Raw genomic sequence first — 15,009 nt, forward strand, 5'->3', positions numbered from 1 at the left:
GGTTTATACTTTTGCGGGACTAAATGCACATTTTCAAGAAAATAAACAAAAAAAATAGTCATTACATTCTCTGCACGTAACACTTTATAACCACAAGGTGGCAGTATAAGATGCCTTTTTTTAATATTCCAGCTTGAGGCAGTAGGCTTTCCTTGAATCATTCACAAGAACATATATTTTCATATGCACCTAATGATATTTATCTTTCTGGTTATATTAATTGGTCATTTTGAAAATCTGATTATATCTTTAGTGTGTGTGTGTGTGTGTGTGTGTGTGGTTTTACTTTTTTTTAATAGTGGTGACGAGCCAAGTTGCTGAAATTATATTTACATTCATGTCTAAGGGCAGTTTTGGTTGCTTCAGGATAATCTTCCTGTGCTTATTTTTTCCGTCCTTTGTTGTTTCAAGTGACTCTTTATTAATCAAAATGTTGCTCTGCTTTGTATGGAGAAAACTGAATCATTCTGTGGGACACCAAAGCAAATAAACTACTGATAATAAACCAGATTAGTCCAAAATTGCATCTTTTCTCTGACTGGACTGTTATTTTTACCTGTCAATAGCTGTAATCCCGAATTTGTGTGCAGTTGCGACATGTTATTTCCTGCTTAATGTTTTGAAAATGTGATCGTGTTCTCGAGAGAAGAAAAATCGACCATTCTGTTCTGTTGCGATCACGTGACACAGCAGAGCCGCTGTTACCCGGAGAGGGGGCTGACTCCCCCCGCCCCCTCCTGTGTAGCATCTATTCTGCGGTAAAGATGGCGGCGTCGGTGGGGGCGCGCAGCGGCCGGACAACGGCAAAACGTACATGAAAAAGGTTTGCGTTTTATTCAGTGAGGCCTGTGGCGTGTTGCATATATCGTCCTGGATATCTTCAGGACCACTGGAACAGAGAAAATCACTGTCACCGGTCGGGGTTGTGATTTTATTGTTTGAACAGGGTGGGTGGGTTTCTCTGCTAACATTAGCAAACAGGCTAGCCAGGCGAACTAGCTCTGTTAGGTCGGCGAGGAGGACGGGAGAACTGTTCGGGGCCAGGCCGCTGCAGTTTGAGGGTATGTGAACCAGAGGTGCGCAGGTGGGGGTTTGCTCGCTTTGTCCCAAACGTCCTTGCACCACGTTACCGGGATGGGACAGCAGGTAGGCCGCGTCGGTGAGGGAGCATCGACCGGACTCCAGCCACCACAGCCCCACGCGTCCCAACCGCACCAAGGGAAGGGGAACCGGGGGAGCGGCGCCGGGAGGAGACCCCGAGAACCCTGCAGCAGTACCGGTACTCCGCCGGGCAGGACGGCTGCGATCAACGTGCCCGATCCTGGAATAAATATATTCACGAAACATTCAGGTAACGATGTAATTAAGTGATTGATAGACTGTGGGAGTTGGTTTTAGTGAGGCATGTTTGCTGCTAATCGCTTTTTTTTTTTTTTTTTTTTTTTTTTTTTAAATCAGCCGTATCCTGGCTGTTTTGACAACGACGTGTTAGTGGAAATGACTGACCCCTTAGAGGGGGTCAGTCATTCATTTTTGCTTGCTTGGTTGGTCTCATCGGTGTGACTGTTAAATGGTGAGCAGTGATTTTAAAAAAAAAGGTTGAAATCAATTGAGGCACTTTGTGATAAGTGGTTGGTTTGGTAAACACGGGGGAATAGAGTAGCTAGCCCGTTGACTCACAGTAGTAACTACCTGATTAACATTACAATACTTAGTGATGCTCAGTCACATCTGGCTGTTCACGTCTGTCGTTCCAGCACACTGACAGCAAGTTGTCTGCTCACTGGTCTAATATGGAGTCTGACTGAATAATTGAAACCATCTTCGGTCACTCTTATGCAGACTTTAGTTTGTTTTTAAAGTATTGCTTTATGCTTTAAAACTACCTTTGGCTCAGTTAATTTTTATGCATGTCATCAACTCCTTGGTAGGTTAACGGTTCCATTAATGGAAGAAGGTAGATGATCATGTGTAAGAAAAAAAAGACAAGTAGTGACAAGCTTCATATCCCCTAATGTGTGTTTCTTCCTTGGTGAAATGCTACTTTTGAGCCTTTTCTTCACAAAATGGACACTGAAGGGAATGCAGGACATGTTGGCTAGGGTTATGACTACAAAACGTTTTTCAAAACTTTCATTTTTCTGATGTTGGGTGATTCTTTAACTACGGGCACTATTGGCCTTGTAAATGTAGTTTCCACCACACCATTGCCTTACAATATAAAGCGCCTTGGGGCAACTGTTTGTTGTGATTTGGCGCTGTATACATGTGCTCTGATGTCACTGTTTATCTCCATAGAAACTACCCAAACAATCTTTCTTACAAACTGTTTAGGGACATTACAGTGTTGTGGTGGAAATTACGGCAATAGTGTGGGACAACTACATTTTGTTTAAAAAAAATCACAACAGTTGTATGACATTGAATACCCCAATTATGTTTTGATTATTTTAATGATATTTTATTCAGACATATTTTAAAACATTAGAAAAAATGTTTGTTTACCATTCATTTTTGTCATTGAAGATCACAAGTCTGGGTGTGGGACAAGCACAAAATGGCAATATTTGCATATAATGATGCTGAAAAAAGGTGAAAAAGTCATCATAGACTACTAGAACAAATTTCTTAACACACTTTCACTGTAAAGATAACTATAAATGTCTGTAATTTCCCCTTTTTTCTGTTTGTCATACAATATGATCAAAGGACATAAAACGTGCCCGTAGTCTAAGAATCACCCTGTTGCATTTGATGAACTTTTACCCATAGATCACTTTTTTGAAGTTTATTTCATTGGATCATGAAAAAAACCTCCTGCACCTAGCACCACATCACTTTTAAAAATACACGAGTTTACACAATACTATTTAAAAATAATGTAATAGATAGTAATAATAATAATATATATAATAATAATATAAGAAATAATATAATAATAGCTATTATTAATAATAATAACTTAATATTAATATATTAATGTATAATATGTATTATATATATTATATTAATATATTATTAATAATAATAAGTTATTATTACAAGTTATAGATAGAAACTGACCTGAATTGCTTCGGTCTGAACTCAGATCACGTAGGACTTTAATCGTTGAACAAACGAACCCTTAACTGCAGTTGCACCGTTAGGATGTCCTGATCCAACATCGAGGTCGTAAACTTTCTTGTCGGTAGGGGCTCTTGAAGAAAATTGCACTGTTATCCCAAGGGTAACTTGGTTCATTAATCAGTTGTACTGGGTCTTGATGGTCAGAAATTCTGTTAATTAGAACTGTCGTTCGTGTTTTAGGAGGTTCATTCCTTATGAGGGTTGTGTTGTTCTTCATGGTCGCCCCAACCAAAAGCAGATTTTAAATGAATATGGGTGTATGAATATTCTTAGTCTGTTTGAAGCTCCATAGGGTCTTCTCGTCTTATAAAAGAATCTTCGTTTCTGCACGAAGAGAATAATTTAATTGATAGGAAAATAGAGACAGTTGAATCCTCATGATGCCATTCATACAGGTCTTTAATTAAAAGACAAGTGATTACGCTACCTTTGTACAGTTATGTTACTGCAGCCGTTAAATTTTATCACAGGGCAGACGGGACTTCTTATAAATTCAAGAAGCGATGTTTTTGGTAAACAGGCGGGATTCTTGTTTGCCGAGTTCCTTTACTTTCTTTTTATCTTTCCTTTGCACGCCTGTGTAGGTTTTACGGTTTAGTAAAATAAGTTATCTAGTAGTTTATATAGTTTTTAATGCTCTCTGGTAGGAGCCCGAATAAGTATCAGTCGATGTTCGGGGGTGATGAACAGTAGTGCGAGGAGAGGCATGTGCCTCTTATTACTCATACTAGCATTATTTTTACCACAGGGTGGTATAGCTTAATAGGTTAAGGGGAGTAAGTTAATTTATCGGGATTTGGTGTTAATAGTTTGAGCTTTAACGCTTTCTCTTGAGGTGGCTGGTGTTAAGCCTCCTCTAATAATGATATTATAAATTATGAACTTTATCCTGCTTGGCAGTTGTTTGTGATATCAAAGGGGCTGTCCCCCATTTGATGACTCTTGTAAGTCTTATGATTCTACAGGTGAAGTTAAGGTTTGCAAGTCTGAACTTTTATTCATTTCTTAAGCAACCAGCTATTACTACATTCGGTAGATGTGTCGTCTCTACTTAAGGCTCTTCCTACTCTTTTGCCACAGAGATTAAGATAATCCTTTAAATTGATGGCCTGAAGTAGCTCATGTAGTTTCAGGGAATGAAGCTAAAGGGGTTCTGTGCTTGTTAGACTAGCTAGTCCATGATGCAAAAGGGGTTAAAGTCTACTTTTTAGTGCTGATATAGTTATTTCAGTTCTTTTTCAGCATTCCCTTGCGGTACTTTTTCTGTAGTTCGTTTAGCTTTTTCTATCATCTATACTAAAGAAGTAAATATTTTGTTAGTTATTTTAGGTTATTTATATGGTAAATATGTATATAAAGTTTCGACTAGCAATTGGGCGTGTCAAGGTAGTCCTGATTAGAGGACATCTTCTCGATGTAAGGGGAGATGCTTTGTTTTAGCTATACTTTGTTTTTCAAGTACGCTTTCTAGTACACCTACCTTGTTACGACTTAACTCCCCTTGTCCTTTGAGTGTGGTTTATGTTAGGGATTAAAAATTAGATGGGGAGGGTGACGGGCGGTATGTACATGCTTTAGGGCTGATTTCAGTAGGCTATTCTAAGCTTTCTTACTTGTAAATCCTCCTTCTTAAGCATTTTTCAGTGCTTATTTCGTATTCCCTGGGAGGGAACATAGCCCATTTTGCACCCTTTCATAGGCTACGCCTCGACCTGATGTTCTGAAGGAAATTAGATTATGCCTAGTGTTGGTCTTTTAAAGATAGACTGAAGACGGCGGTATATAAGCTGAATGCGAGAAAGGGTAAGGTAAAACGTGGATTATCGGTTATGAAACAGGCTCCTCTAGGTGGAGTAAAGCACCGTCAGGTCTTTTGGTTTTCAAGCGGTAGCTCGTAGTGCCCTGGCGGTAACAAAGTTTACGACTAAGCATAGTGGGGTATCTAATCCCAGTTTGTGCTGTAGTTTACGTGGTGTCAAAGAAATAAAGTTTCCTTCTGAATTGGGCTTCTACTATTATTTAGGTTTATACAGCTGTGGGTATATTTGACTTTATCTGTTTGTAAATTAACCACCCTTTGTGCCGGGTTTATCAACTCTAGTTATTCGTGTAACCACGGTGGCTGGCACGAATTTGACCAACTATGTTTAATATAACTAGGTCAGGTTTTCACCTATTGCCTAATATTAGTTACTGCTGTGTCCTTTGGAGGTGTGGCTAAGCAAGATGTTGTGGGCTGCAGGTGCGTGCCTGATATCTGCTCCATTAGTCTTATAGGGTTATGGGCACTCTCACTGGTGGACGGAGGTTTGCATGTATAATCTTAGTAAAAGTTGATAATAAAACTAGGACCAAATTTTTATATATTGGTTAGAGTTTAATATGTTTAATGGGTAATAGTAGGGAGTATAGGTACTTAAAGTTCAGGAAGTTTTTAGTGATGTGGTGAGAGGTCTTTGAAAGTATATAGGGTTAAGGTAGTTTGTAATGGGTGTAGGGTTTAAGGGTTGTTGTGGGCTACTAAAGGGGTGGGGGATCTATTTACCAGTACGAGATATGAACAAAGCACATAAAAAAGATCTAGAAGATTTTAGGTAAAAATGGTTGAACTTGATAAATTCAGGTTATAGAATTAAGCCAGATTTTAGATTATTTATGGGAAATTTTATTAAAAATGAATAAAATGGTAAATTGTTTAAAATTACCGCGTTCGTATGTGGGGTGTGGTGTATTCTATTTTTAATGAATTCAACTATGTTACTGATATTATAGGATGTAAGCGATTGAGATCAATCGATAAATAAGGGTTAAGAAATTAAGCCTAATTTTGGGCTAAGGTCAAAGAAACATTCAAAAGAACCATAAGACAAAGAGAATAACGGCTGCGTTTATTATATATTTTAGCATATTGTGACTTAGGGAAGTTTAGTACTTCATTTTGGTTAATAAAACCTGTGTGATTTAAGCTACTGATACATTGTATCTGATTAAATTTATAAGCCTAAGTTTATAATATATTTGTTTGAGTTGTTAAATGGTTTTGTTTTGGAGGGTTTTTAAATAAGCCTAATTTTACTAGTTAGGGGGTTTGGGGGAACAAACGCAAAATACCCGGGGGGGAACGATGGAATGATTGATGAAAAAGAAAATATTATGTACTAGTACAGTATATGCAGTCCCTTGTTGCAGAGTTTAAGTGAATGATATGAATTTCCAAATGCAAGAGAAAATGTACCAGCTTGATGATCGTCGACGCTCTGCACTCTGAAATGCGGGGGAAAGGTTACCAAAAAAAAAAAATACCCCAGGCACTTTAGAGAGAACGCTCGGCTGATGGGATAAAGGGTAATCGCCATTAACACCTTTCAATCGGAGCACAGCATCCATAGGTGACGCGATGATCGGTGAGATGTTCCTGAGATGATTCTACACCCCAGGCACTGTAGAAAGAACGCCCGGCTGATGGGATAAAGGGTAATAAGTGGGTAAAGTGCGCAGTGTGTGTTAAACGCATTCTGGGTTGGGGATACTTGTGAGAAATGTACCTGAGATTTCTCAGACAGGTATAAGATGATACGCTATTACGATTATTCTGGGATATTGGAAATGCAATAATGTTTATTTTAGGACCTTAATTAGGGTATAATGAAGTAGGGTAATTTCACTGTTATTTGTTTTGAGAAATTTGGTTGTAACATAAACTGTGTGTATTAAACAAGGAAATAATTCGTCGTATATGACTTTTTTGATGGGTTTCTTGGGTAATGTCAATTAATGTTCGAGAAAAATGAGTGTCCTAATACATACATAATATGTATTAGTACATTAACATGCTTAAAAGCGAGAGAAACTCAAGATCACTATAAGGCATAGTGTTCTAGAGTTTAGGTTGGAGTGTGTGTTTGTTTAGGTTTATACGAGTTTAAGGTTTTTTTGATTAAATAATTGTCTAGCATTCCAGCCACATGCATAAAAATAAGGAAAATAGAGAAGTAAATTAATGTAGAGACTCGACCTAATGTAGTGTAAGGTTCCTCTACTGGGAGGCCTCCGATGCATGAGAGGATAATAAAGTTAGCAATGAATACTCAGAATAGGATTTGGGAGATTGGGCGGAAAGATATGGAGGTGTGTTGTGATGTGTGTAAAATAGGGGCAAGAAATAGAATTAGGACGGATGTTACTAAGGCTAGGACACCTCCTAGTTTATTAGGGAATGCTCGTAGAATTGCGTAGGCGAATAAGAAGTATCATTCGGGTTTAATATGGGTGGGGGTGACTGGGGTTAGCCGGGGTGAAGTTTTCTGGGTCTGTAAATAGGTTAGGGTAGAATAGGCAGATGAGGGCTAGGAGGAGGAGAATTAAGAGGAAGCCTAGAATGTCTTTGATGGAATATTATGGATGAAATGGAATTTTGTCGAGATTTGGGTTTAGGCCTAGTGGGTTGGAGGAGCCGTTTTCATGGAGGAAAAGTAGGTGGTTGAGGACTAGAGCTAAGATAATAAATGGAAAGATAAAGTGTAGGGAGAAAAAGCGTGTTAGGGTGGGGGCGTCGACAGAGAAACCACCTCAAACTCATTCAACTAATGATTGCCCTAAATATGGGATAGCGGAAAGTAGGTTGGTAATTACGGGTGCAGCTCAGAAGGACATTTGGCCTCATAGAAGGACATAACCTATAAAAGCTGTTAGTATTGTTATTAGAAAAATAATTACTCCAATGTTTCAGGTCTCTTTATTGAGATAGGAAGCATAGTAGCGGCCTCGGGCAATATGAAGATATATGCAAATGAAGAAAATAGAGGCTCCGTTGGCATGGAGGTTGCGAAGGAGTCAGCCGTAGTTAACATCGTGGGTTAAATGTGCGAGGGATGGGAATGCTATAGTTGTGTCTGGGATATAGTGTATTGCAATGAAGACACTGGTATTTGTATAATTAGGCATAATCCTAGGAGGGATCCAGTATTTCATCAAATAGAAAGATTGGAGGGGGAGGGAAGATCTAGGATAGTTTTGTTGATAATGTTTAGAAGGGGGTTACGCTTTCGAAGAAGTGTCATTACGTTCTAATTGATTGGGTGTTGTTGTATGTTGGGTTGTTGTGGGCTACTAAAGGGGTGGGGGATCTATGTACCAGTACGAGGTATGAACAAGGCACAAAGAAGATCTAGAAGATTTTAGGTAAAAATGGTTGAACTCGATAAATTCAGGTTATAGAATTAAGCCAGATTGTAGGTTATTTATGGGAAATTTTATTAAAAATGAATAAAATGGTAAATTGTTTAAAATTACTACGTTCGTATGTGGGGTGTGGTGTATATAAATAATAATATAATATATTAATATATAATATATTAATAATATTATTATAATATTACTTATTATAATAATAATAATATAATATAAGAACTTATAATAATAATAAGAAAAGAATTAACAAGTATCAAGAAATAAAATATATACAAATAAATATTGCTAAAATATATTATTAAGCAATAATTAAAATAAATAAAAAATAAAGGTAAAATAGATGATGGGGGAGGTGATGGTCTAGTGCAGTGTTTTCAACCTTTTTTGAGCCGCGGCACCCTTTTTATATTTACAAAATCCTGCGGCACACCACCAACCAAAATAATATTATAATGCTATTACCTCTGGTTTTGCGCAAAACCCAATTATCGCAATAGAAAATCGATACAGAAAACACCGCATTTCGAAAATGCTCAAGCATTTTGCGCTCTGATCTCAAGTAGGGCTGTCACGATTAGGAATTTCTGGAGACGATTAATTGTCAGACAAATAATTGCGATTGACGAATATATTGTCTATTTTTTTTTCTTTTTTTTCCCTTCATTATATTCTACTATTGTAGTATAATTACACAACTCTGGAAGAACGTTTGGCTTCTGTGAGTGGAGAAACTGGGAATGGTGCAACATTTTTATTTTTATCTTCATTTTATATACAGTCCCAACTTTTTCTGATTTGTGGTTGTTTCTGTTGCATTTCTGAAATTGTTTCTCCTCATCAGTCACGTTTTGTGCTTAAACACTGCATTAAGCTCAAGATTGAACAAATAAATACCTTTGGAAAATAACAGCTGTTAAAGTTCAGAGTTCTCACCTGCTTTTTGTGATCTCTGCGTCTGAACATTGTTTTTTTTTTGTGGCTCAGTTCATTCATATATTCTCATTTTTTAAATATGTTTTTAAAGATATTTGACCATTTATTTCATCTCATGATCTCATAAATTCAGCATACGACGCGCACATGGTGTGAACAGGACGGTAACGGCAGAATCACACCTTTAGAGAAAGTTCAGAGAGAAGTAAAGGCAGCTTCATGTTTCCATTTTGTTAACGTTCACTTGGGTTAAAATCCTCTCTCTGCTCCGCGCTCGCTGCGCACTGAACGTGTCGCGCCTGCATTCAGGAATCTCCCTCACCCACCCCCTCCCTCACAGTCTGCAGCCTGTTAACTCCGCGCGCACACACACAGGCACAGACACACACACCAACAGCCCCGCATTTTAGACGGCTTTTGAAGGAGACGGCACTGTTTTAATCGGCCGTCAGCCTCCTTGTTATTGTCCCGCCTTAAGACGAGAGCGAGGCTGCAGCACGTTTGACATCAGATTCTGAGTCGTTTTATGCTTTATGGATAAAATAAATAATTCACGGTAATCGCGAATATGAAAAATACCCACGGCACCCCTGACAATCGATCACGGCACCCTAGGGTGCCGCGGCACCCCGGTTGAGAATCACTGGTCTAGTGGTTAAGGTCTTGGGCTTGAATCGAATTCCCATACCGGATCGGTTGCGGCCCGGGTTAACAACGTCCGCCACCGGTGCTATTGCCCAACAGGGTGCCGGTGGAAATTGGGCTACTGCTGGGCGAAGACGACGACGAAGAGGAGGAGGAAAACGTTGCCACGAACAGCGGGAGAAGAAGAAAACTAGAAGGATGGAAATGAGAGTGGGGACTTTGAATGTTGGTAGTATGACTGGTAAAGGGAGAGAGCTGGCTGATATGATGGAGAGGAGAAAGGTAGACATATTGTGTGTGCAAGAGACCAAGTGGAAGGGAAGTAAGAGCAGGAGCATCGGCGGTGGGTACAAGTTGTTGTACCATGGTGAGGACAGGAAGAGAAATGGTGTTGGGGTCATTTTAAAGGAAGAGTATGGTAAAAGTGTGTTGGAGGTTAAGCGAGTGTCTGACAGGGTGATGAGTGTGAAGTTGGAAATTGAAGGGGTGATGATGAATATCATCAGTGCATATGCCCCACAGGTTGGTTGTGAGATGAAGGAGAAAGAAGATTTCTGGAGTGTGTTAGATGAGGTGGTGGAGAGTGTGCCCAAGCATGAAAGAGTGGTGATAGGAGCAGACTTCAATGGGCATGTTGGTGAAGAGAACAGAGGTGATGAGGAAGTAATGGGTAGATATAGTATCAAGGATAGGAATGGGGAAGGACAGATGGTAGTTGATTTTGCAAAAAGGATGGAAATGGCTGTGGTGAATACCTACTTTAAGAAAAGGAAGGAGCACAGGGTAACATATAAGAGTGGAGGAAGGTGCACACAGGTGGACTACATTCTTTATAGGAGATGCAAGCTAAAATAAATCACAGACTGTAAGGTGGTAGCAGGAGAGAGTGTCACTAGACAGCACAGGATGGTTGTTTGTAGGATGACTTTAGAGGTAAAGAAGAAGAAGAGAGTGAGAGCTTAACAAAGGATCAGATGGTGGAAGCTGAAGGAGGAAGACTGTTGTGTGAAATTTAGCGAGCAGGTGAGAGAAGCACTGGTTGGAGGGGAAGCAATTTTGGACAACTGGAAAAGTACTGCAGATGTGGTGAGGGAGACAGCTAGGACAGTACTGGGTATGACATCTGGACAGTGGAAGGAAGACAAGGAGACTTGGTGGTGGAATGAAGAGGTCCAGGAAAGCATAAGGAGAAAGAGGTTGGCGAAAAAGTTTTGGGATAGTCGGAGAGATGAAGAAAGTAGACAGGAGTACAAGGAGATGCGGCGTAAGGCGAAAAGAGAAGTGGCAAAAGCAAAGGAAAAGGCATATTGCGAGCTGTACAAGAAGTTGAATAGTAAGGAAGGAGAAAAGGACTTGTACCGATTGGCCAGACAAAGGGACAGAGCTGGAAAGGATGTGCAGCAGGTTAGGGTGGTAAAAGATGCACATGGTAATGTGCTGACAAGTGAGGAGTGTGTGCTGAGAAGGTGGAGGGAATATTTTGCAGAGTTGATGACTAAAGAAAATGAGCGAGAGAAAAGGCTGGATGATGTGGTGAGAGTAAATCAGGAAGTACAAGAGATTAGCAAGGAAGAAGTGAGGGCTGCTATGAAGAGGATGAAGAGTGGAAAGGCAGTTGGTCCAGATGACATTCCAGTGGAGGCATGGAAATGTCTAGGAGAGATGGCAGTAGAGTTTCTAACCAGATTGTTTAATAAAATCTTGGAAAGTGAGAGTATGCCTGAGGAGTGGAGACGAAGTGTGCTGGTTCCTAAATGAATTAATGGGATAATTGTGAGCAGCAATATGGTTTCATGCCAAGAAAGAGCACTACAGATGCAATGTTTGCTCTGAGAATACTGTTGGAAAAGTACAGAGAAGGACAGAAAGAGTTACATTGTGTGTTTGTGGACTTAGAAAAAGCTTATGATAGGGTGCCAAGAGAAGAGTTGTGGTATTGTATGAGGAAGTCTGGAGTGGCAGAGAAGTATGTTAGGGTAGTGCAGGACATGTACAAAAATAGTGTGACAGCGGTGAGATGCGCAGTCGGAATGACAGACTCATTCAAGGTGGAGGTGGGATTATTGTTTGCAGTGGTGATGGACAGGTTGACGGATGAGATCAGACAGGAGTCCCCATGGACTATGATGTTTGCAGATGACATTGTGATCTGTAGTGAGAGTAGAGAGCAAGTTGAGTCTAGTCTGGAGAAGTGGAGATATGCTTTGGCGAGAAGGGGAATGAAAGTCAGTAGAAGCTAGACTGAGTACATGTGTGTGAATGGGAGGGAGCCCAGTGGAATAGTGCAGTTACAAGGAGTAGAAGTGGTGAAAGTAGATGAGTTTAAATATTTGGGGTCAACTGTTCAAAGTAATGGAGAGTGTGGTAGAGAGGTGAAGAAGAGAGTGCAGGCAGGGTGGAGTGGGTGGAGAAAGGTGGCAGGAGTGAATTGTGACCGAAGAATATCAGCAAGGGTGAAGGGGAAAGTTTACAAAACAGTAGTGAGACCAGCTATGTTGTATGGTTTAGAGACAGTGGCACTAACAAAAAGACAGGAGGCAGAGCTGGAGGTGGCAGAGCTGAAGATGTTGAGATTCTCTTTGGGAGTGACAGGAATGGACAAGATTAGGAATGAACATATCAGAGGGACAGCTCAGGTGGGACGGTTTGGAGACAAAGTCAGAGAGGCGAGATTGAGATGGTTTGGACATGTGCAGAGGAGGGACCCAGTGTATATAGGGAGAAGGATGCTGAGGATGGAGCCACCAGGCAGGAGGAGAAGAGGGAGACCAAAGAGGAGGTTCATGGATGTGCTGAGAGAGGACATGCAGGTGGTTGGTGTGACAGAGGAAGATACAAAGGACAGGGTGAGATGGAAACGATCTGCTGTGGCGACCCCTAACGGGAACAGCCGAAAGACAAAGAAGTGTAGTGAGCGCCTTGTATGGCAGCACCCTGACATTGGGGTGAATGTGAGTCATAATTGTAAAGTGCTTTGAGCGTCTGATGCAGATGGAAAGGCGCTGTATAAATGCAGTCCATTTACCATTTATATAAATGCAGTCCATTTATAGATAAACATGAACATGCCACTTAACAAAGTCTGCTGCCAAACTGGTGTCTAAACACTCTTTGTCAACCAGAAAAGCGTCACATGCTTCAAAGTCTGGCTGAAGATGGAGTTAGTGTCCCAAGACCATCACAGTCTGTTGTCTTGCGTCGAACAATCAGAGATGCAGAACAAGTTAAGAACCGCCTCATGGAACTGATCTCTGAAGAGAAATTTTGTTTGCATTTTGATGGTAAGAAAATTGACAATAAGGAGTACCAAGTTGTGTACTTGAAAAATGACAGAAGAACATTACAACTTGGCATTTTGGCTTGTGACAGTAGAACCACTGCGGACATCTATGTACCAAGATAGGACCTGCTTGATGAGTACAATGCATGGACAGTATTCAGATGATCATCTCTGACACAACAGCAGTCAATACTGGTCACAAAATGGTGTTGTAGCCAGGCTTCAGAGAACATTTCGACACAAGGGATTCGATGCCTGCCAGCACCACATTCTTGATCTTGTTCTGCAACGTGTTGGACCTCTTTTTTCCTATACGGTTACGGTCACCTAACTTTAACTATGAGTTTATTGATGAGATTTTGGAACAGTATGGTGATTTGCAAAATGCACACATGGGCACAGAAGTGATACCAGAGTATGAGAACCTTGGGTGGAGAGATGATTTTAAATTCCTTTTTGAGCTTTGTGAAGCATACAAGTTTTACAAAATGGAGGAAAAATGGCCTCACATCAAATGGCACAAGCTGCCATCACTTCACAGTGCCAGGTGGAACTCACGAGGAATTTTATCACTTATTGCATTTTTCCTTCTTGCGAAGTGGCGAGAACAGCTGAGGGTAACTTGCGATTTTATTGCAACTACATGGTCGCGGGCCTGGTTTTCTAACCAACACTATTCAGAGACAGATTATGAAGTCCTGCTGTCAGCAATATCCAAACTTAAGTGTCCCAAAACTGTGAAATGCTTCTCTACTCATAGTAGCTGAGAGAGCTGTAAGGTTGATGGAGGGGGTTTGTTCTACAACCCCTGGCAATAATTATGGAATCACCGGCCTCGGAAGATGTTCATTCAGTTGTTTAATTTTGTAGAAAAAAAGCAGATCACAGACATGACACAAAACTAAAGTTATTTCAAATGGCAACTTTCTAGCTTTAAGAAGCACTATAAGAAATCAGGGAAAAAAATTGTGGCAGTCAGTAATAGTTACTTTTTTAGACCAAGCAGAGGGAAAAAAAAATATGGACTCACTCAATTCTGAGGAATAAATTATGGAATCACCCTGTAAATTTTCATCCCCAAAACTAACACCGGCATCAAATCAGATCTGCTCGTTAGTCTGCATCTAAAAAGGAGTGATCACATCTTGGAGAGCTGTTGCACCAAGTGGACTGACATGAATCATGGCTTCAACATGAGAGATGTCAGTTGAAACAAAGGAGAGGATTATCACCCTCTTAAAAGAGGGTAAATCATCACGCAATGTTGCAAAAGATGTTGGTTGTTCACAGTCAGCTGTGTCTAAACTCTGGACCAAATACAAACAACATGGGAAGGTTGTTAAAGGCAAACATACTGGTAGACCAAGGAAGACATCAAAGCGTCAAGACAGAAAACTTAAAGCAATATGTCTCAAAAATCGAAAAATGCACAACAAAACAAATGAGGAACGAATGGGAGAAAACTGGAGTCAACATCTGTGACCGAACTGTAAGAAACTGCCTAAAGGAAATGGGATTTACATACAGAAAAGCTAAACGAAAGCCATCATTAACACCTAAACAGAAAAATACAAGGTTACAATGGGCTAAGGAAAAGCAATCGTGGACTGTGGATGACTGGATGAAAGTCATATTCAGTGATGAATCTCGACTCTGCATTGGGCAAGGTGATGATGCTGGAACTTTTGTTTGGTGCCGTTCCAATGAGATTTATAAAGATGACTGCCTGAAGAGAACATGTAAATTTCCACAGTCATTGATGATATGGGGCTGCATGTCAGGTAAAGGCACTGGGGAGATGGCTGTCATTACAAGTTTACGTTGATATTTTGGAC

At 40.2% G+C, this 15,009-nt stretch overlaps 1 protein-coding gene and 1 pseudogene across 2 annotated transcripts in view; one reads left to right on the plus strand and one right to left on the minus strand.

Annotated features, from left to right (window-relative positions):
* Positions 1 to 736: 736 nt before the first annotated feature.
* The window catches only part of abl2 (c-abl oncogene 2, non-receptor tyrosine kinase), an 86,219-nt gene continuing 71,946 nt past the window's right edge, over positions 737 to 15,009 (plus strand). For both annotated transcript variants that reach the window (XM_034179690.1, XM_034179691.1), the window contains exon 1: positions 737 to 1,351. In XM_034179690.1, coding sequence (XP_034035581.1) covers positions 1,135 to 1,351 — 217 coding nt within the window. In that variant the 5' untranslated portion in view covers positions 737 to 1,134. The remainder of the gene's footprint in view (positions 1,352 to 15,009) is intronic.
* On the minus strand, positions 7,311 to 8,186 carry LOC117518546 (annotated as a pseudogene).

This window comes from Thalassophryne amazonica, chromosome 10, assembly GCF_902500255.1.
Source record: "Thalassophryne amazonica chromosome 10, fThaAma1.1, whole genome shotgun sequence".
In the NCBI taxonomy this organism is placed as follows: domain Eukaryota; kingdom Metazoa; phylum Chordata; class Actinopteri; order Batrachoidiformes; family Batrachoididae; genus Thalassophryne; species Thalassophryne amazonica.